Here is a 20,633-nt window from a genome sequence, read left to right on the forward strand (position 1 = left end):
GTGGCTATGTGGGGCGCATACTGTATATAGGGAGGCGAGTGGGGACTCATACTGTATATAGGGAGGCGAGTGGGGACTCATACTGTATATAGTGGCTATGTAGGGCTCATACTGTATATAGGGAGGCGAGTGGGGGCTCATACTGTATATAGGGAGGCGAGTGTGCACTCATACTGTATATAGGGAGGTGAGTGGGGACTCATACTGTATATAGGGAGCTGTGTAGGGCTCATAATTTATATAGGAGGCTCTGCAGAGCTCACACTGTATATAGCGGGCTATGTAGGGCTCATGGTTTTCACAGGGATGTCAGCAGACTTAATTCTGTTCAATATTAAGTGATAATAAAAAACAATAATGCTGATTAATATGTTTATATCAATATTGACCAGAATTATTTTCAGCTTATTGGTTTGGCCTCCACACCAGTCATGGTTTCTGATGTGTCCTCTCTGGAAAATGTATTGCCGACCCCCTGCTCCAGAGGATGGAGTCAAAGATGAAGGTTCTTGAAATGTAACTCAATGTAGTTTTTTTTATCTTGATGACAACATTCTGTCCGAACTACACGAGCAGAAAATGCTGGAGCCGCTATACCACCTCCGAACGCACGATGGCGCGCCTCACAAGCAACAGAAGTAGCAACCAGGCTGAGCGCTTCGCTCTTGAATGAGCGTCCACAATACAACGTTGACAGCCTCACTTCCGCATAGGTGTAGCTCTGCTATAGGTTCCGGCAGATGCAGCGCTGCTGTTTGCCGGGTACCGGAAGAGAGTGGTTCCGGGCTGGGACAGTGCTGACAGCTCTCCGGTGAAGCGCTCCGAGGACGGGCATGGTGCGGGAACCATGCTGTGCTGCCTGTGTGACCTCCTGCAGCTGCTGGCTGCCCTGGCCGCGGCGCTGCTCTTCCTGGTGAGTCACATCACAGCCCGGCAGCTACATGTACATACAGTGCAGCTGCTGTAGTACATTGCTGCTAACTAGAGAGAATGGGGAAAAATATCCCAGTATAACGTATACACAGCTCCTGCGCAGACTGTGTCTCCATAGTTACAGAAACCGAGCCAGTGTAGTGTCAGCCGGCACAAATTACATCCATCCGTCTGTCTATCGTTCCATACAGCCATTGATCGGTCAGGTGGGCGGTCTGTCCATCCCTGCATCAGTCGGTCCGGCGTTTCGGTCTGTCCATCCCTGCATCAGTCGGTCCGGCGGTTCGGTCTGTCCATCCCTGCATCAGTCGGTCCGTCGGTTCGGTCTGTCCATCCCTGCATCAGTCGGTCCGGCGGTTCGGTCTGTCCATCCCTGCATCAGTCGGTCCGGCGGTTCGGTCTGTCCATCCCTGCATCAGTCGGTCCGGCGGTTCGGTCTGTCCATCCCTGCATCAGTCGGTCCGGTCTGTCCATCCCTGCATCAGTCGGTCCGGCCTGTCCATCCCTGCATCAGTCGGTCCGGCGGTTCGGTCTGTCCATCCCTGCATCAGTCGGTCCGGCGGTTCGGTCTGTCCATCCCTGCATCAGTCGGTCCGGCGGTTCGGTCTGTCCATCCCTGCATCAGTCGGTCCGGCGGTTCGGTCTGTCCATCCCTGCATCAGTCGGTCCGGCGGTTCGGTCTGTCCATCCCTGCATCAGTCGGTCCGGCGGTTCGGTCTGTCCATCCCTGCATCAGTCGGTCCGGCGGTTCGGTCTGTCCATCCCTGCATCAGTCGGTCCGGCGGTTCGGTCTGTCCATCCCTGCATCAGTCGGTCCGGCGGTTCGGTCTGTCCATCCCTGCATCAGTCGGTCCGGCGGTTCGGTCTGTCCATCCCTGCATCAGTCGGTCCGGCGGTTCGGTCTGTCCATCCCTGCATCAGTCGGTCCGGCGGTTCGGTCTGTCCATCCCTGCATCAGTCGGTCCGGCGGTTCGGTCTGTCCATCCCTGCATCAGTCGGTCCGGCGGTTCGGTCTGTCCATCCCTCCATCAGTCCGGTGGTTCGGTCTGTCCATCAGTCCGGCGGTCCGTCTGGTGGTCTGTCTGTCTATCCATCCCTCCATCAGTCTGTCGGTTCAGCGGTTTGGTCTGCCCATCCCTTCAGCGGTTTGGTCTGTCCGTTCCTCCATCGGTCCGTCTGTCCATCCCTCCGTCGGTCGGTCCGTCAGGCTGTCTAATTGTCAGTCTGTCCAGTCAGTGGTTGAAAAGCTGGTCTTGGCCTTTTACAGGCCTCCTGTCATACCATGTTATTCTACTAATGACATCAGGTTTCAGGAAGTGAATAATGGCTGTATCAGACAGATGTCAGTGACACTACATGCCCTGAGGCAGAATATGGGTGTGCTGCGGAAATATCATCACTAAGCTTCCAGAAAGTCAGCCTAACACAGAGACCACAGTTCCCCCTCCTAGTTTTGCTCTTACCTTTTCCTCAACGCAGTGTATGTTTGTGTGTGTAGTATATATAGTATTATCACATCACAAAAGTGAGTACACCCCTCACATTTTTGAAAATATTTTATATCTTTTCCTGGGACAACACTGACGATATGACACTTTGATACAATGTACAGTAGTAGGTGTACAGCTTGTATAAGTGTAAATTTGGTGCCCTCTACATAATGTATCCACAGCCATTAATGTCTAAACTGCTGGCAACAAAAGTGAGTAAACCCTAAGTGAAAATTGCCAAATTGTTCCCAATTAGCCATTTTTCTTTCCCGGTGTCTTGTGGCTCATTAGTGTTACAAAATCTCAGATGTGAATGGGGGGCAGGTGTGTAAATTTGGTGTTATTGGTCACACACACTCTCTCATACTGGTCACTGGAAGTTCAACATGGCTCCTCATGGCAAAGAATTCTCTGAGGATCTGATCTGAAAAAAAAAAATTACTGCTCTGCATAAAGATGGCCAAGGCTATAGGAAGATTGACAACACCTTGAAACTGAGCTGCAGCACGGTAGCCAAGACCATACAGTGGTTTAACAAGACAGGTTCCACTCAGAACAGACCTCACCATTGTCGACCATGAAGTTGAGTGCTGCTCCACGTCCTATCCAGAGGTTGTCTTTATAAAATAGACGTACTAGTACTGACAGAATTCGGGCAGAGGTTAAAGGGGTGGTGGGTCAGCCTGTCAGTGCCCAGATCATATGCAGCACACTACATCAAGTTGGTCTGCATGGCTATCGTCCCAGAAGGAAGTCTCTTCTAAAGATGATGCACAAGAAAGCCCGTAAACAGTTTGATGAAGACAAGCAGACTAAGGACATGGATTAACGGAAGTAGGATAAATTTGTTTGGTTCAGAGGGTGTCAAGCGTTTGTGGTGGCAACCAGGTGAGGAGTACAAAGGCAAGTGTGTCTTGCCTACAGTCAAGCATGGTGGTAGGAGTGTCATGGTTTGGGGCTGCATAAGTGCTGCCGGCTGTGGAGAGCTACAGTTGATTGAGGAAACCATAGATGCAAACATACTGTGATATACTGAAGCAGAGCATGATCCCCTTACGGTTGTATTCCAACATAATTACCCAAAACACACCTCCAAGATGACTGCTTTGCTAAAGAAGCAGTGGGTAAAGGTGCTGGACTGACCAAGCATGTCTCCAGACCTAAACCCTATTGAGCATCTGTGAGGCATCCTCAAACGGAAGGTGGAGGTGCATAAAATCTCTAACATCCACCAGGTCCGTCATGTTGTCATCATGGAGGATGGAAGAGGATCCAGCGGCTCCTGTGAAGCTCTAATGAACTCCATACCCAAGAGGGTTTAGGAAGTGCTTGAAAATAATGGTGGCCACACAAAATGTTGACAGTTTGGGCACAATTTGGCTATTTTCACTTACGGGTGTACTCACTTTTGTTACCAGAGGTTTAGACATTAGTGGCTGTGTGTTGCGTTATTTAGCAGGCACCAAATTTACACTGTTATACATATCACAGTGTCAGGTCTTCAGTGTTGTCCCATGAAAAGATATTAAATATTTCCAAAAATATGAGGGGTGTACTCACTTTTTATGGTGTGCTGTGTGTATATGTTATGTCACCTTACATTATATGTAATCCTCTTACCTGGTGTTATGGGTTTTTTTTTTTACCAGGTTGCAATTATAGCACATGTGACTGCCAGAAAAATGCCAAATCTCCATCGCCATGAGGCAGAGAAGTTCTTTGTTGCCAGTAATGGAGAAAAAAAGCCTTTCCCGAGTATTGACGACCGCCCTGAAAAAGACCTGTCTGTTGTGGTCCCGGCATACAATGAAGAAGAGCGACGTATGTGTGATCTGACTTGTGAAGGTCCTGGACTTGACGTGTGCAGACAGATCAGTGTAGATCTACAGGGATCTTTCCCTTTTCCTCTGTCAGTGTCACCCATGGTGCAGTGAACTGTGACACCGAGGGGAATACTGTGGGCACCAAATTTATGGGGGTGCAAAATGTCAGCCCCCCATCCGCACTGTTATATGATCTGGGGCTGAGGAATTCACTAAGCGGAAGCCACCACTTTGTCACTCACAACAAGTGGTGCAGTGACTGCCTAATTCCCCAGGCCATTATATTGAGTGAAGCAGCAGCACTTCGTCATTTGTGTTTCTGCCTATGCAGAGCGCAGCAATAGAGACAACTTGATCATTGCCTCCTCCGCACCCACCACGACTGAGATGACAAAGCGCCATGTAGTGAATTAATGAATTCACGCAATGTCTTCATATTCAATGCTGCATCACATTGACATTGTCATCTGTCTGTGCAGAGTACAGGAGGCAATGTCAAAGTCTTCGCTACTGCTCCGCTCTGCATAGGAGCAACAAACAATACAGAGGCTGAGCTTAAAAATGATGTGTCCAAAAACACATATGAGAGTACAAAATGTCCAACATAATTTTATTTAACAAATTTAATATACAGAATATTAAAAGTAGTATACACCACATCTGTGACACAACCCATGGGTCACAGAGGGGTGCGTGAGACAAATACAAGGAGGAAAGAAAAACTCCAAAGGGGTGGGAAAAGGTACAGTGATGTAGAAGGTTGATAACAATCAGAGCGGGAAAATGTACATCCCAATCGGAAAAAATTATTGCATATAGCCCCACTCCAACTGTAATCAAAATGTTAGAATGCTGCCATGTATAGAATTACATGCATAAGTCCCTGCGGGGATCTATCACACCCACACACCAACGTGTATAGGTAATTCAATGAATCAAACAGGATGTGTCCTTCATATGGTGCACAGGGTGCATCTACACATACCAAAAAAAGTAAGATGGTGCAAACAGACTGTCCACGGTCCATGCCCGACGCGCGTTTCGTGTCCTTTGTCAAGGGCCACCACACTGAGCTTAGTATATTAAGTTACTGATGACAGTCATCTCCTCTTCTGCACTCTGGATACAACGCACCAGACCTCTTACCACCTCTTCACATCCAGATTTCAATACTACCTTTGAAACATTTGTCAAAATTATAAGCAGGCAATTTTTTTAATAAATGTAAATATACGTCTTAAAAGCATTTAATTTCACCAGTAGTTTCTTAAAATACAATGCATTTGCTAGGGGGGCAAGAGGTTCAGTACTGGACTGGTAGGAGGGACTCTGGAGCTAATGATTATCCTTTGGCCTCGCCTTTGGGTATCAGTGTCTCCTATTACTATTCGTAGTGACCTGCTGCCTCATTAATGGATAAGTAATGATTGGAGTTTACGCAGATGCTGGATGCTTGGAAGTCTTATGTATTTTATCATATTAATTGCTTTGTTTCTCCCTTCCAGTGCCTGTTATGATGGATGAGGCTTTGGAATTTCTTGAAAAAAGACAGGTATATAATGAATAAAACCCTGCATCAGTTTAATTATATTAAAGGGGTTATCCACTACTTTTTCATTTATGGCCTACCCTTAGGATGGATATAGGACCTCATGTGGAGACCATGGCCACATTCATCCCTTATGATCCTAAAAGGAGATATCACGAATCTGGAGGACAGGCCCATACCCTAATGGTCATGTCACACACAACGACGACGACGTCGCTGCTAAGTCACCATTTTCTGTGACGTAGCAGCAACCCTGCTAGCGATTTCGCTGTGTGTGACATCCAGCAACAACCTGGCCCCTGCTGTGAGGTCGCTGGTTGTTGCTGAATGTCCTGGACCATTTTTTGGTCGTTGCTCTCCCGCTGTGAAGCACAGATCGCTGTGTGTGACAGCAAGAGAGCAACAACTGAATGAGCAGTGAGCTGGCTTCTGCGGACCCTGGTAACCAAGGTAAATATCGGGTAACCAAGCAAAGGCTTGGTTGCCCCATATTTACCTTTTGTTACCAGCGTCCGCAGCTTCAAGAAGCCGGCTGCCTGCTCCCTGCACACATAGCCAAGGTACACATTGGGTAACTACAAGCAAAGCGGTTTGCTTATTAACCCGATGTGTACTCTGGCTACGAGTGCAGGGAGCCAGCGCTAAGTGGTGTGCGCTGGTAACCAAGTGAAGCACTTTGCTTGGTTACCCGATATTTACCTTTAGTTACCAAGCACAGCATCGCTTCCACGTGTCGCTGCTGGCTGGGGTTGGTCGCTGGTGAGATCTGCCTGTTAGACAGCTCACCAGCGACCATGTAACAACGCAGCAGCGATCCTGATAAGGTCAGATCGTCGTCGTGATCGCTGCTGCGTCGCTACATGTGACCTAGGCTTTAGCTACATGTCAGGCTTTTGGCCTTATTTTCTCTCCTAATCTGCATACCAAGGGTCTTACCAAGCATATCTCCACTTCAGATTGAAGGGATAATTGTCCTGTTCCGTTTTGGGAATATTCTCCATAAATTCATGCAGCATTACAGTGGATTTACGGCTCCGGGCGGTCCTTATATAACATTCCTGACGGTTACCTTTCATGGTAATATATGACAGTGGTGAATAGCAAAGGTGTGAATCATTCAGTCCAGGACTTTTTGCATGAGTGAACATAGATTCATCTTATTATCACTATCATATAGATCTTTGTTCTCTGACGAAGGCCCAAGGTTGGGGCCGAAACGTTAGAATTGTGCACTAATAGACTTGACCTTTGCACAAATAAAGACAAGCAGATTGCATTCCAAGCTCTATTTTTGTTTTCTTTTTCTACATTTTATGTGTGCCCGAGTTACTTTTGCAATACTGTTATTTTTCCTCGGTGGCACCAACCTTAAAATAGTGAGCCAGACTTTTTATCTTCAAACAATACCCTTAGGATGGGTCATCAATGTCTGATCGGCCGGGGTTCGACACTCCGCACTCAGGCCGATCAGCTAGTATCGGTCCTGGCGGCGGCAGCAGCAGGCAGCTGGAAATGCTCAGCTCTGGAGCGGTCTCCTCTTCTGATAGTGGCCGTGACCGGATACTGCACATCCACCTCCCATTCTAATCAGTAGGAGGCGAATGTGCAGTACCCAGCGGTGGCCACTATCAGAAGACGGAGTTGAGCTTTTCCGGCTGCCTGCTGCCACCTCTGGTACCTAGTACAGCTGATCAGCGGGGGTGCGGAGTGTCCAACCCTGGCCAGTCAGACATTGATGGCTTATCCTAAGGAGAGGCCATCAATGTAAAAGTATTGAAAAACCTCTTTTAATATATTATTTTCATAGCATAGTTCAGTAAACACATACCTGCTTGTGCGCTGTGCTTTCCTTCAAGAATTAAGTAGCAAGTAACAGCCTTGTCAGATACAGCCACATGGAGCACAAATTCTCAGCCCCTTATTTTTCAGTATTGGCAATTGAGCAGTCAACATTAGCTGTATTTTTAGTTTTAGGAGCCTGTCAGAAAATTTTACCCCTCCGAATTCATTAATATGATTTTGTAGCCCTTTAAAAGATAAAGCCAGTCGATCACTATATGACCCAAAAGCAGTAAGAAATCCAGTTTTGAGGCTATATACTGTCTGGAAGTGTATTGGGGTGTGATGATGCACTTCTCGCTCCTCGGCCTTGCGCTCAGTGTCCTACCTAGCAGCACCATCCCCCGGCTGATTGACAGGTTATTTTCTCTGGTTCACAGCCACTGACCTGTCAATCAGCCGGGGGACGGTGCTGCTAGGTACTACAATCCATAAAAGGCCGAGGCAGGAGAAGTGCATCGCTGCACCCCATTACCCAGTGCACTTCCAGACCGTATACAGAGCTTCAAAATGGGATTTCTCACTGCTAGACCATCACTCTGGTGTCATGAAGAGATCAACTGGTTTATCTTTTATAGGGCTAGGCAGTCATAGAAATAAATACATTTGATTTTTTTGGGGATGGGGGGAGGGGTTCTGACAGGTTTCTTTTAAATAGAACTTGTCACCATGATATTGCAGTCCAATCTGCAGGCATCATGTTATATAGCAGGGAGCACGGAGTAGATTGATACATAGTTTTGAATGAGAAGATTCAATATAACATGTGTTTTCATTCCTTAAACCTTTGCTCTTTTTTCTTTATAATTTGTTTTTTTTTTTTTTGGTTTTTTTTTTTTTTTTTTTAGTCCAGTTGGCGGTCCTATCAGTGACTGCCAGGTCTTTCTGTATGCACACAATTACAAAAAGATCTGTCGATCACTGATAGGACCGCCCACTGGACTGAAAACTGCAGAAAGAGCAGAGGTTTAAAGGGTTATTCCCATCTCTAAGGTCCTATCGCAATATGTAGTAGGTGTAATATAATAATACCAATAAATACTGCCAATTAGAAATGTAGTATAATTCTCCTGATATAACGATGTCTCTTACCTCATGCGCAGGGCATTGCAGTTACGGTATCCATGGTTATGACAATGACCAATTAACTAGCTTGATCGTATGAGTGGATGTGACCATGGATACCTAAGCTGCAATGCCCTGCACATGAAGTAAGAGACATGGCTATATCAGGAGAACTATACTATATTTCTAATTGGAGGTATTTGCTGCTGTTATTAATATTATTATTATTATTATTATTATTATCATCATCCTTAATACATATTAGGATAGGATCTTGGACATGGAAATACCCTTTTAAATGATTAAATCACCGGTGATACTGAATGTTTTCTCCCAAAATTAAATGTCAGTCTAGTCCTCTCCCGCTGCTCTATATGGTAATGCCTGCAGATTGCTCTGTGATCTCATGGTGACAGGTCCATGGAGCTGCCTGCAATTGTTCTAACCAATACCAGGGGGCAGTAATGTTACAATGAAGTAGAACTAATGTAAGAAATTGAATAGTGTTTGCGTTTCACTATCTGTCTAGCTGTGACTTCAGAATTCCCGCAATAATCATCACTTTACTTATCTAAGGATGTAGTTTGGAAAAAAAAAAAAAAATTAATCACACCCACGCACTTTTAATTGTCATTCTGCAGTGGCAGCTTAACAAATAATAATAAAATGTTTGTTTCCTGAAACATAAAATAAAATGATCATGTTTTTTTACTGTTGTACAGAAGCAGCGGTCGTCGTTCAAGTACGAGGTCATCATTGTAGATGATGGAAGTTCTGATAAAACCACTCAGGTAAGAGGACTTTTTAGCAGGGGTCTCAAACTCTGCTGGGTATAGGGGCCGCACATGGAAAAAAAAATCAGTTTTGGAGGCTGCGTTCTTTGCAATACCCACCAAAAATTTTCTTTACACATCTTGAACAATATTTTTCTCATTTATTTTTTTTTCTTTTAAATGGCATTAATCATAGGGGTTAAGGTACAGCCTTAGGCTATGTGCACACTACGCGTTTTTTTTCACGCTGCGTTTTTTGTGCGTTTTTGTCTGCAAAAACGCACAAAAAACGCACTCGCGTTTTTACCACATTTTTTGCTGCGTTTTTGTGCACTACATTCAATGAGTGAAAAACGCTGTGAAAAACTCAGAAATAATTGACCTGCTGCGTTTTTGTGGTCACCACAAAAACACAGCTACAAAAAAACGCTCTGTGCAGACAGCACTTCTGATAACCCATAGACATTGCTGGGGAAGCGATGTCACAGCGTTTTCTGGACAAAAACACGGTAAAAAAAACGCAGCAAAAACGTCTAGTGCGCACAGAGCCATATAGTTTGAGTCGTTACAGATGGAGCAATAATAAATGTGCAGTTTTTTGTATACTCTAGTTCATATATAAAACAGCATTTTTAGTGGCAAAATATTTGTACATGCTTTATTTTGAATATATTTTGTTACATACTTCCTACCCCCCCCCCTATATTTGCAACATGCAGTACTATTGTCTTATAATTAGCACCATGTAGCAATTCTGGCAAATATCTTGTAGTAATACCCAAACCTGGTCCTCATCTTGAGACAATGTACCCCATCCTGGTCCCCCTCTTGTAGTAATGATCCCATCCTCCTGGTCCCTTTTTGTACAAATATGGGGAGATAAGGTATGCACACCAGTGACTATGTAAGGGGAATACATGAAATAGCAGAAACTGCTGTGTGAATACTGACTTGAAAAAATCCAATAGCTATATGCAAGAGTGAAAATGTGAAAAATGGAATCTGCATTACTGCCATGAACATATGAATCAAGAGAAATTTAGCTACTGAATTAATCAATGCAATAGAGCCCCAACACTACGCCAAAGTATTTCTCTACATTGGGGTCCCTAGCTTGTGTGTGTCCTCTCATGCAGTTAAAAAACTTACCGTGTATGGGAAGCTGAGACCCAGGCTATTTATGCGTATGATATGGATTGGCAATAGGTGTGGTTGGGGAGGGTTCACAAACGAAAAACTACTAACAAATAAGGAATAACGTTTGGAACTCCATTCTAAGTCTGAACCGGGTGCAAAAACTCTTATGGTAATGTTCCCATCCTGGTCCCCCTCTTATAGTAATGTTCCCATCCTGGTCCCCCTCTTGTAGTAATGTTCCCATCCTGGTCCCCCTCTTGTAGTAATGTCCCCATTTTGTAGTAATGTACTCCATCCTGGTCCCTCTCTTGTAGTGATGTCCCCTATTGTGTCATTCTTCACATACACAAAAAAAAATCTTCTCACCTGTCCTTTGTTCCCTCAGCATCATCCTTTCTGCACATGCAGCTCACAGGCACTGTAGACCTCTGGACGATCAGGGGCCATGCGATATCAGCGCTTTATTTCAGTTGAATGTGCATCCTTGGACGCACATTTAATTGAAATGTATTGCTATTGCAGAGACAAGCTCTCAGCACTGCTGCACTGCATTTTACAGTTCACAATAAAGGCTGCTAATGTGATGATATAGGCATCTGAACTGTAAACATAACCCTTTTAAAAAAACAAAACAACTTATATAAATTATAAACTACTACACTGCAACACCAATGCCGGCCAATCAGAGGCCGGCAGCTGACGTCCGCACACGACAGTGATGTCAGACGCTGCAGACACGGAATGCTGACATCAGCTGCTGGCCTCTGATTGGCCGGCATTGGTGTTGCAGTGTAGTAGTTTATAATTTATATAGGTTGCTTTGTTTTTTAAATGGGTTAGGTTTACAGTTCAGATGCGTATATGATCACATTAGTAGCATTTATTGTGAACTATAACATAAAGATAAAATTGCAATGTTATTTATTTATTTATTTTTTTTTTTTCCTCCTATGACGAACATTGTTATTACAATGAGGTTGTTTCTGTGCAGGACATCCCTACTCCTGCATATGTAGGGTAAAAAAAACATTTCTCCCAAATGGAGAGGTTGAGGAACAATATGCACTTCTGAATTTATACATTTTAACATATTAAATGGCATCCGTCAGCAGATCATTCTACCGTGACCAAGGGCAGCCAGAAATGGTGACGGTCTCTTTCAGTGCAATGAATTATGATTTCCTTTGATGCGCTGCGGTGGATTGAGAGCGCGCGGCTCCCCTCTGATTTTACTCCTCTTGGCTCAACTTGATTAACAGCACAGAAACCAGTTGATGGAGCCATGGAGGGAAAAGGGGGCAGACCTCTTGCCTAAACCGATCACAACATGCACAACATTCAAAGATGTTTCTATACAGCAGCCTCATGTTCTTAGGAACAATAAACTGGAGATATATATTGATTTTTTTTTTGGGAGAGTAATATGGGCAAGATCTGTGTCAGGACCGAGCGGAGGTGAGCTGTGACCGTTACCTATTATGAATGGTTGATCCTGTGTTATCTCTATATACACTGTGCGCTTAATGATCAAGCAAACTCTGGCGTACTAACATGCTAAAAGGGCGGACTAGTCTGGGGAAGTAACACCCTTGTGACTAGTCCCCGCGCTCATTAGCATATCATAAAGGATCTTTAAAAATACTTTTTCTAAAGATCTCTTTATCTATGCTACTATAACCTGGGATAGATAGGCAGGGCTTAGCAATATGCACCCGGAACTGCTCGTGGTTCTGGGTGCATATTGCACCCGACAGGTTCACTTTAAAGCATCACTCCAGTGTTTTGGGGGGGGGGGGTTTATGGGTGTAGGGCAGTGGTCCCCAACCTTTCTGACCATATTCAGCTCTGAGGGAGAGTCACGATCCACATCCAGCTCCTGTCCCCTTCACAGTAGTGACACCCAGAGCCCCAATTACCAGTATAATGACAGCTAAAGCTTCTCCACACCTAGGCAGTATACAAATATTCAAGGGTTCCTACCTATATTCAGTGTGGGGCTACTCAAAAATGTAACCATCTGTAGACCTTTTCTTCATAGCTGTTTGCAAGACCTGGTGCAAATGCACGAAGCTTGGAGATAGCTGTGAGCCTCATGTCGTGGGCCTACGAGCCACATGTGGCTCCCAAGCCACAGGTTGGGGACCCCTGGTGTGTTGGGAGGGGTTAAGCACTGGAGTGGTGCTTTTAATCTAAGGTTCCTGAGCCTAGTCTTATACTTACCTGCCAGCGTCTTCACCTTTTATTGGCGCCGCTCCAATCCCACTCCTCCATCTTGGGACTAGAACTTCTGCGCTCAATGTAAGTTTGAGAGCCAGAACAAGGCTCTCATTGACTTGTATTGAAGGTTTGCTCCAACAGACACCGGTTTCCGGCAACGCCAAACTTTTAAGGTCTTTTCTGTTAGCTCCCAGCTATATTGTTACACTATGTTTTCTTTGAACTGCTGCAGCATTTCAGAAGAAGACATACCTGGTTGCATCATGGAAGCCTTGCTCTAATTCATGGTGCCTGTTGTGGCAGCATGGATCAAGTGACCAGTTCTCTCTGTTTCCGATTGTAGGGGTGACAGCTGCCGATATCCGGCACCTGTCTCAAGCTTCCATTGGGGTGTCAATATCTGATTGAAAGGTTGAACACTGTGTATCCAGATCTTAATTTGTTTTCACACTACATAATAAATTGGACTTGTAAGGAATGTAAATCGTTATCTAAATAATAGAGGAACTAGATGACCTGTTCCCAGCCTCAACTCCACGTATGACCTGCCTCGTTACATTGTTAATTGGCCTGATTTAGGAACGTGATGTATAATTGTACAAGGAAATTATGTCCCCTTTAATTTATGGAGTTATTCCAGGTAGTGGACTTCACGGGGTTTTTTTTTTACATTACTTTTGATTTCTCGTTCTTTTCTGAAATCTGGCACATTCTCCAACGTATCTTGTTTTTCACTTTCTGTGCAGGTCGCCTTGAACTATTCCAAGAAATATGGAAGTGATAAAGTTCGGGTGTTGACGCTGGTGAAGAATCGAGGCAAAGGTGGAGCCGTCCGGATGGTGCGCAAATGTATATTTTTCTCTGTATTAACCATTTGAAGTCAAACTTAAGGTATATTCTTTGACATTTTAAGGGTCATTCCTGGTCCTGCTGGATAACACCTTGGCACTCGCCTACCCTCTATTCAACCCTTAAAGGGGTTATCCTAGAATATATATATATATATATATATATATATATATATATATATATATATATATATATATATATATATATATATATATATATATATATATATATATATATATATATATTATATTCACATCTATTTCTGGTTCCAGCACCTACATACCTGTGTGTCTGTGCCAAGCGTGAATAGGAGGTCTTTCAGCGTGACCCCTATAAACTAAATTTCCCACAACCACCTGCTTCTTCAGGCGCAGGAAGCCTGAAGAAGAAGCAGGTGGTTGTGGGAAATGTAGTTTATAGGGGTCACACAGAAGGACCTCCTTAGCATTGTACCAATGGTCTCGATGGTGACATCAGGTCGAATAATGGTCGCGGGGTCACCCAGGTAAGGAGGCATGTATGGTCCAACCTTGACCAGGACCTGATGCACCTCATGCCTGTGTGCCAGTGCGAAAGCATGCGATCAGTGATCAGGTCAGGGATAATTGATGATCCTTCATGGCACTTTGTGTACAATAAACAGCAAGAAAAAATGAAAATTAAATATTATACCAATAAAAATAAATATATATATATATATATATATATATATATATATATATATAAATATATTTATTATAATGTGTGTGTGTGTGTGTGTACAAACAAAAAGTACACATTTAGTATCACCGTGTTCAGAACGACCCGTTCTATTAAACTGTCATGTTAGTTAACCCCTTCATTTAACAGAAGCCAGAGTAACTCTGCTGCCTCATTATAGTCAATGGATCCCTCTGGCGTGTGATCTAAATTGCATCATTTGGAAATTTAGATGGAAACGTAAAGTAGAGCATGGAAAATATGTGGTCCAAATTTGTGTAAAATGTTCCCAATAAAAGCTTTAATTCCATCCACCTAAAAAGAACAAGTCCCCACTCAGGTCTGGCATCGATCAATGGAAATATAGGGGGCTTCCACATTACTGGTAGCATAAAGGCTACAGAAAAGCGCTAAGGCTCCCATGCCCCACACCCAATCCATATTTAACTAACATCTGCATGTTTGCCATTTCTGTAGTCAAGAGAGCCCATTTAATATACGGGGTTCGTGTCTCCACAAGTACAATCAATGGGGACTACAATGTACTGGGCACTACAATGGAAGATTTGCAATTTTCACTCCGCAACATCCATTGATGCTTCTTTCTGGAAAACACCCATAGAGCCAAGATCGCTGCTATCCCTATAGGTAAATTCCCAGAGGGGTGTACTTACGAAAATGGGGTCACTTAAGAAGGGATTCTGCTCTTCTGTCACCTAGGGGTCCCATGGAGTAAGCAAACTGCTGTACAAAAATCTGTGCTCCGAGAGTCACCCATCCGACCAGACTGCACCGACCATTAGGTGAGTATTTATAAGCATCTGGTGACAGGTTCCCTTTAAAGGGTCCGTTACATGCTATGATATATCTAACGATATGTCATCGGGGTCACGTCGTTAGTGACGCACATCCGGCATCGTTTGACATATCGTAGCGTGTGACGGCTACGAGCGACTGTGAACGAGCAAAAATACTCACCTTATCGTTGCTCATTGACATGTCGCTCATTTTCAAAAAATCGAACGTCCTTCTGCGTGCCGGTTGTTGATTGTTCCCGAGGCAGCCCACATCGCTCCGTGTGACACCTTGGGAACGATGAACTGCAGCTTACCTGCGGCCGCCGGCAATGTGGAAGGAAGGAGGTGGGTGGGATGTTACGTCCCGCTCATCTCTGCCCCTCCGCTTCTATTGGGCGGTCGCTGTGTGACGTCGCTGTGATGCCGTACGTCCCTCTACCTTCAGGAAGAGGATGTTCGCCGCCCACAGCGAGGTCGTTCGGGAGGTAAGTACGTGTGACTGGGGTTAACGACTTTGTGCGATACGGGCAACAAATTGCCTGTAATGCACAAACAATGGGGGCGGGTGCAATCGCACATGCGAACGCATGATAAATTGATGCATGTAACGGGGCCTTTAGGCTCTAAGCTGGGATTGATGTTGGGGGAATAACACTTTACAGCATGAATTATTTTTTTTTTTTTTTTTAGTCTAATTATTGCAGCATATGCTATTAAGCCCTTAACGCTCCATGGGGGATACATACATACATCATGGACAAAGGCAGGGTGTGGGGAGTGGTCTCAGGAGCAGCGTTACATAGCATCTGCCTCTAACAGCGGATTTCTGAGTCAAGCCCCTTTTTGAAACATCGCTGTCATCTACTGACGGCAACATTCCCAGGTTTTTTTTTTTATTTTTTTTATTTAAATTGATTAAGTCACCAAATTATAAATAAAGTACTACCAAATATAGTAATTGGGCTGAACTGGGGAATCATGTTGCCAGGTTTTTGTTTACTGCACAATTAATGCCATAAAAATTAAACCTTAAAAGTAATGTTGGAATTGCATTTTTTTTTTCACTGTATTTGGATTTTTTTCTAATTTTCCTGTATGCTATATGGTAAAATGACTGGTGTCTTTCAAAGCTACATCTCATCTCACTAAAAACAAGCCCTCATACGACCGTGTCAACTGAAAAATGTTATTTCTTTGTCGCTCCATTGGGAGACCCAGACAATCGGGTGTATAGCTTCTGCCTCCGGAGGCCACACAAAGTATTACACTTTAAAAAGTGTAACCCCTCCCCTCTGCCTATACACCCTCCCGTGGATCACGGGCTCCTCAGTTTTATGCTTTGTGTGGAAGGAGGCACACATCCACTCATGCATTCTCAACTTAGTTATGTCGGTTTGAAGAAAAGAGGGCCCCTACGGGGCCCCCGGCATGTTCCCTTCTCACCCCACTAAGTCGGCGGTGTTGTTAAGGTTGAAATACCCATTGCGGGTACAGAGGCTGGAGCCACATGCCGTCTCCTTCACCATCCCTTAAGCGGCTCTGGGAGAAGTGGGATCCTAAGCGGTCATCCATTTACTGGGACCGTGCTCCATCCGCAGCCCCTGTGGGAACCTGACGGACCGGAGCCTCTTCATCCTCAGGGACCGGGCCCTGCAACTGAAAGGTACTCTGTGTCCCCATGGGGGACTGTGCAGGGAGCGCACCTTCTTCCCGGAAGCCGCGGCGGCTGCTGAATCCAAGAGGCCGGTGGACTTCCGCACCGACCGTGCCTGCTTGTGGGGCGCGGTCTCAAATTTAGTCCCCGGCTTCATCGCGGCCTAGTCGCAAAAATCCCGCCCCCGGGCCTGCCTGTCAGGGGTAAGGGCGGGATTACCGGCCTGACGTCGGATGTGAGGGCTGGAGCATCCTGCATGTTTCCTCCCCCCTCACTGATCACTGTGGGGACCCCAGATTCCCGCACTTTGCTGGCGCCGCCCACGGCTCCACTCCTCCCCTGAGAGCTCCGGCAGCCATTTTTTGGCATTCTGCCGGTGGAGGATTCTCAGTGAACAGCTCTGCAGCTCAGGGGGATCCAAGGCAGGGAATCTGGAGGACACACTCCGCTCTTTAGCGGTCGGTAAGCCACACCGGTCACCCGGTGCTGGTCCCCCTAGGGTGCCGGATTAGATACGTATATATCTATATCTATCTGTTCGGTGGGCTGTATACCCCTTTCCCATATACCCTCAGTGATCACTCTCCTAGGAGACAACAGCATGTCGTCCACAAGGAGCAAAGCTGCTAAGGCACAGGTTTTTTTTGCGGCCTGTACCTCTTGTGGGGCTATGTTACCTGCGGGTTCCACCTACCCTCACTGTGAGCAATGCTCGACCCCTGTTTCGCTTGCTCAGCCGGAGCCTCGGAAACTGGTGGGCCCCTCGGCTCATGTAGACCCCCCTGCTCCCCCTGACCAGGCTGCAGGGACAGAGTTCGCCTCTTTTGCTGAGAAACTCTCTGAGTCACTTTCTCAATCCATTTCACAGTCTATGGACAAATGGTCTTCTAAGCTGCTAGAGGCTTTGCAGTCCAGACCGGACCCTTCACAGGCCCCGGCCCCTGTTGGCTCGTCGCCTCCAGGCCCCTCTCGGTCCGCGCCACAGCGCGCTCATAGGTTGGGCCCTCGGTCTCAGGCGGAAGACTCCTGCCCGGACCGTAGTCCTAGACCGGCTAAGCGGTCTCGCTGGGACTCTTCCCCGACTTCCTCACACTGCTCGGGATCCCAGTTTGGGGACTCTCAGGAAGACGAGGCGGACGTGGGAACTCAGGGCTCTGACCCTGACGTCGCCCTTAACCTTGATACACCTGAGGGGGACGCCTTAGTGAATGATCTTATCTCGTCCATCAACCAGGTGTTGGATCTCTCTCCCCCGCCTCCTCCTGTAGAGGAGTCGGCGTCTCAGCAGGAGAAACACCAGTTTCGGTTCCCCAAACGTACTCGCAATACGTTTTTTGATCACTCTAACTTCAGGGACGCTGTCCAGAAGCCCAGAGCGGTCCCGGACAAGCGCTTTACTAAGCGCCTCACTGACACGCGTTATCCCTTTCCATCTGAAGTTGTTAAGGGTTGGGCTCACTGTCCCAAGGTGGATCCTCCAGTCTCAAGATTGGCGGCTAGATCCGTGGTGTCGGTTGCAGATGGCTCATCGCTAAAAGATGCCACTGACAGACAGATTGAGCTCCTGGTGAAGTCCATCTATGAGGCCACGGGCGCGTCTTTTGCCCCGGCCTTTGCAGCCGTGTGGGCACTACAAGCTATCTCGGCTTGTCTGACTATGATTAATGCTGTCACACGTAATTCTGCTCCGCAAGTTGCGTCTTTGACCTCTCAGGCGTCAGCCTTTTCATCCTACGCCATGAACGCCGTCCTGGACTCTGCTAGCCGTACAGCTGTAGCATCCGCTAACTCTGTGGCAGTCCGCAGGGCCATGTGGCTGCGCGAATGGAAGGCAGATTCGGCTTCCAAGAGGTTCTTAACCGATTTGCCGTTTTCTGGCGAACGTTTGTTTGGCGAACGATTGGATGAGATTATTAAGGAATCCAAAGGGAAGGATTCCTCCTTACCCCAGGCCAAACCTAAGAGACCTCAACAGAGAAAGGTTCAATCGAGATTTCGGTCCTTTCGTCCCTCCGCCAAGTCCCAATCCTCTTCGTCCAACAGGCCGCAGAAAGGCCAGAGGAACTCCTATGCGTGGCGATCCAAGTCTCGCCCACAAAAGGCCGCAGGAGGCACTGCCTCCAAGGCGGCTTCTTCATGACTCTCGGCCTCCCCTGACCGCATCCTCGGTCGGTGGCAGGCTCTCCCGCTTTGGCGACGCCTGGTGGCCACATGTTCAAGACCGATGGGTGAGAGACATTCTGTCTCATGGTTACAGGATAGAGTTCAGCTCTCGTCCCGCGGCTCGCTTCTTCAGAACCTCTCCACCCCCCGCTCAGGCCGACGCACTTTTTCAGGCAGTAGCCGCTCTAAAGATGGAAGGAGTTGTGATCCCCGTTCCCCTTCAGGAACGTGGTCGCGGATTTTACTCCAACTTGTTCGTGGTGCCAAAAAAGGACGGGTCATTCCGTCCTGTTCTGGACCTCAAGCTGCTCAACAGACATGTGAGAACCAGACGGTTCCGGATGGAATCTCTCCACTCGGTCATCGCCTCAATGTCACAAGGAGACTTCCTAGCATCGATCGACATCAAGGATGCTTATCTCCATGTACCGATCGCACCCGAGCATCAACGTTTCCTGCGTTTCGCCATCGGGGACGAACACCTCCAGTTCGTGGCATTGCTTTTCGGCTTGGCGACAGCACCACGGGTTTTCACCAAAGTCATGGCATCCGTTGTGGCGGTCCTGCATTCTCAGGGCCACTCGGTGATTCCCTACTTGGACGATCTCCTAGTCCGGGCCCCGTCTCGGGTGGCGTGTCAACAAAGTCTATCTGTCGCTCTGGCGACTCTCCAGCGGTTCGGGTGGATCATCAACTTCTCGAAATCCAAGTTGACACCGACCCAATCACTGACCTACCTTGGGATGGAGTTTCATACCCAGCAAGCGTTAGTCAAGCTTCCGAGCGACAAACAGCTTTCTCTGCAGGCAGGGGTGCAATCCCTTCTTCGGAGTCAGTCACACCCCTTAGGCTATGTGTCCACGGTAGAAGGTCCCTGCGGATTTTTTTGCCTGAAAATCCGCGACTTTCGCGGCAAATCCGCACCCGCGGATTTGCCGCGGATTTACCGCGGATTTGCCGCGGATTTTGATGCGGATTTTTTTTTTTTTTTTTTTCCCCATTCAAAACAGAAAATCCGCACAAAATCTGCACCAAACAATTGACATGCTGCAGATTTTTCCGCATCAAAATCCGCGGCAAATCCGCTGCGGAAAAATCCGCAGCATGGGCACAGCATTTCCAAAATGCCATTGAAATGGCTTGGAAGTGCTGCTGCTGCAGATTTTCGGCAAATCCGCGGTAAATCCGCGGCAAAATCCGCGTCAAATCCGCGGTAAATCCTGTAGCGTGGGCACATAGCCTTAAGGCGCCTCATGCACTTCCTGGGGAAGATGGTGGCAGCTATAGAGGCAGTCCCGTTCGCGCAATTCCATCTTCGGCCACTCCAATGGGACATTCTCCGCAAATGGGACAGGAGGTCGGCTACCCTCGACAGGAACGTCTCTCTTTCCCTTGCAACCAAGACGTCACTTCAGTGGTGGCTCCTTCCCAACTCTCTGTCACAGGGAAAATCCTTCCTACCCCCAACCTGAGCTGTGGTCACCACGGACGCGAGCCTGTCAGGGTGGGGAGCGGTTTTTCTCCACCACAGGGCTCAGGGAACCTGGACTCCGATAGAGTCATCCCTTCAGATCAATATTCCGGAGATAAGGGCAGTGTATCTAGCCCTATTGGCTTTTCATCGGTGGCTGGAGGGCAGGCAGAT

The 20,633-nt window shown here is 46.7% G+C and overlaps 1 protein-coding gene across 1 annotated transcript in view; it reads left to right on the top strand.

The window, feature by feature from the left end:
• Positions 1-699: 699 nt before the first annotated feature.
• The window catches only part of ALG5 (ALG5 dolichyl-phosphate beta-glucosyltransferase), a 66,009-nt gene continuing 46,075 nt past the window's right edge, over positions 700-20,633 (top strand). The window contains exons 1-5 of the mRNA XM_075334600.1: positions 700-913; positions 4,073-4,244; positions 5,752-5,798; positions 9,422-9,490; positions 13,573-13,665. Coding sequence (XP_075190715.1) covers positions 848-913; positions 4,073-4,244; positions 5,752-5,798; positions 9,422-9,490; positions 13,573-13,665 — 447 coding nt within the window. The 5' untranslated portion in view covers positions 700-847. The remainder of the gene's footprint in view (positions 914-4,072; positions 4,245-5,751; positions 5,799-9,421; positions 9,491-13,572; positions 13,666-20,633) is intronic.

This window comes from Anomaloglossus baeobatrachus, chromosome 2 (assembly GCF_048569485.1).
Source record: "Anomaloglossus baeobatrachus isolate aAnoBae1 chromosome 2, aAnoBae1.hap1, whole genome shotgun sequence".
Lineage (NCBI taxonomy): Eukaryota > Metazoa > Chordata > Amphibia > Anura > Aromobatidae > Anomaloglossus > Anomaloglossus baeobatrachus.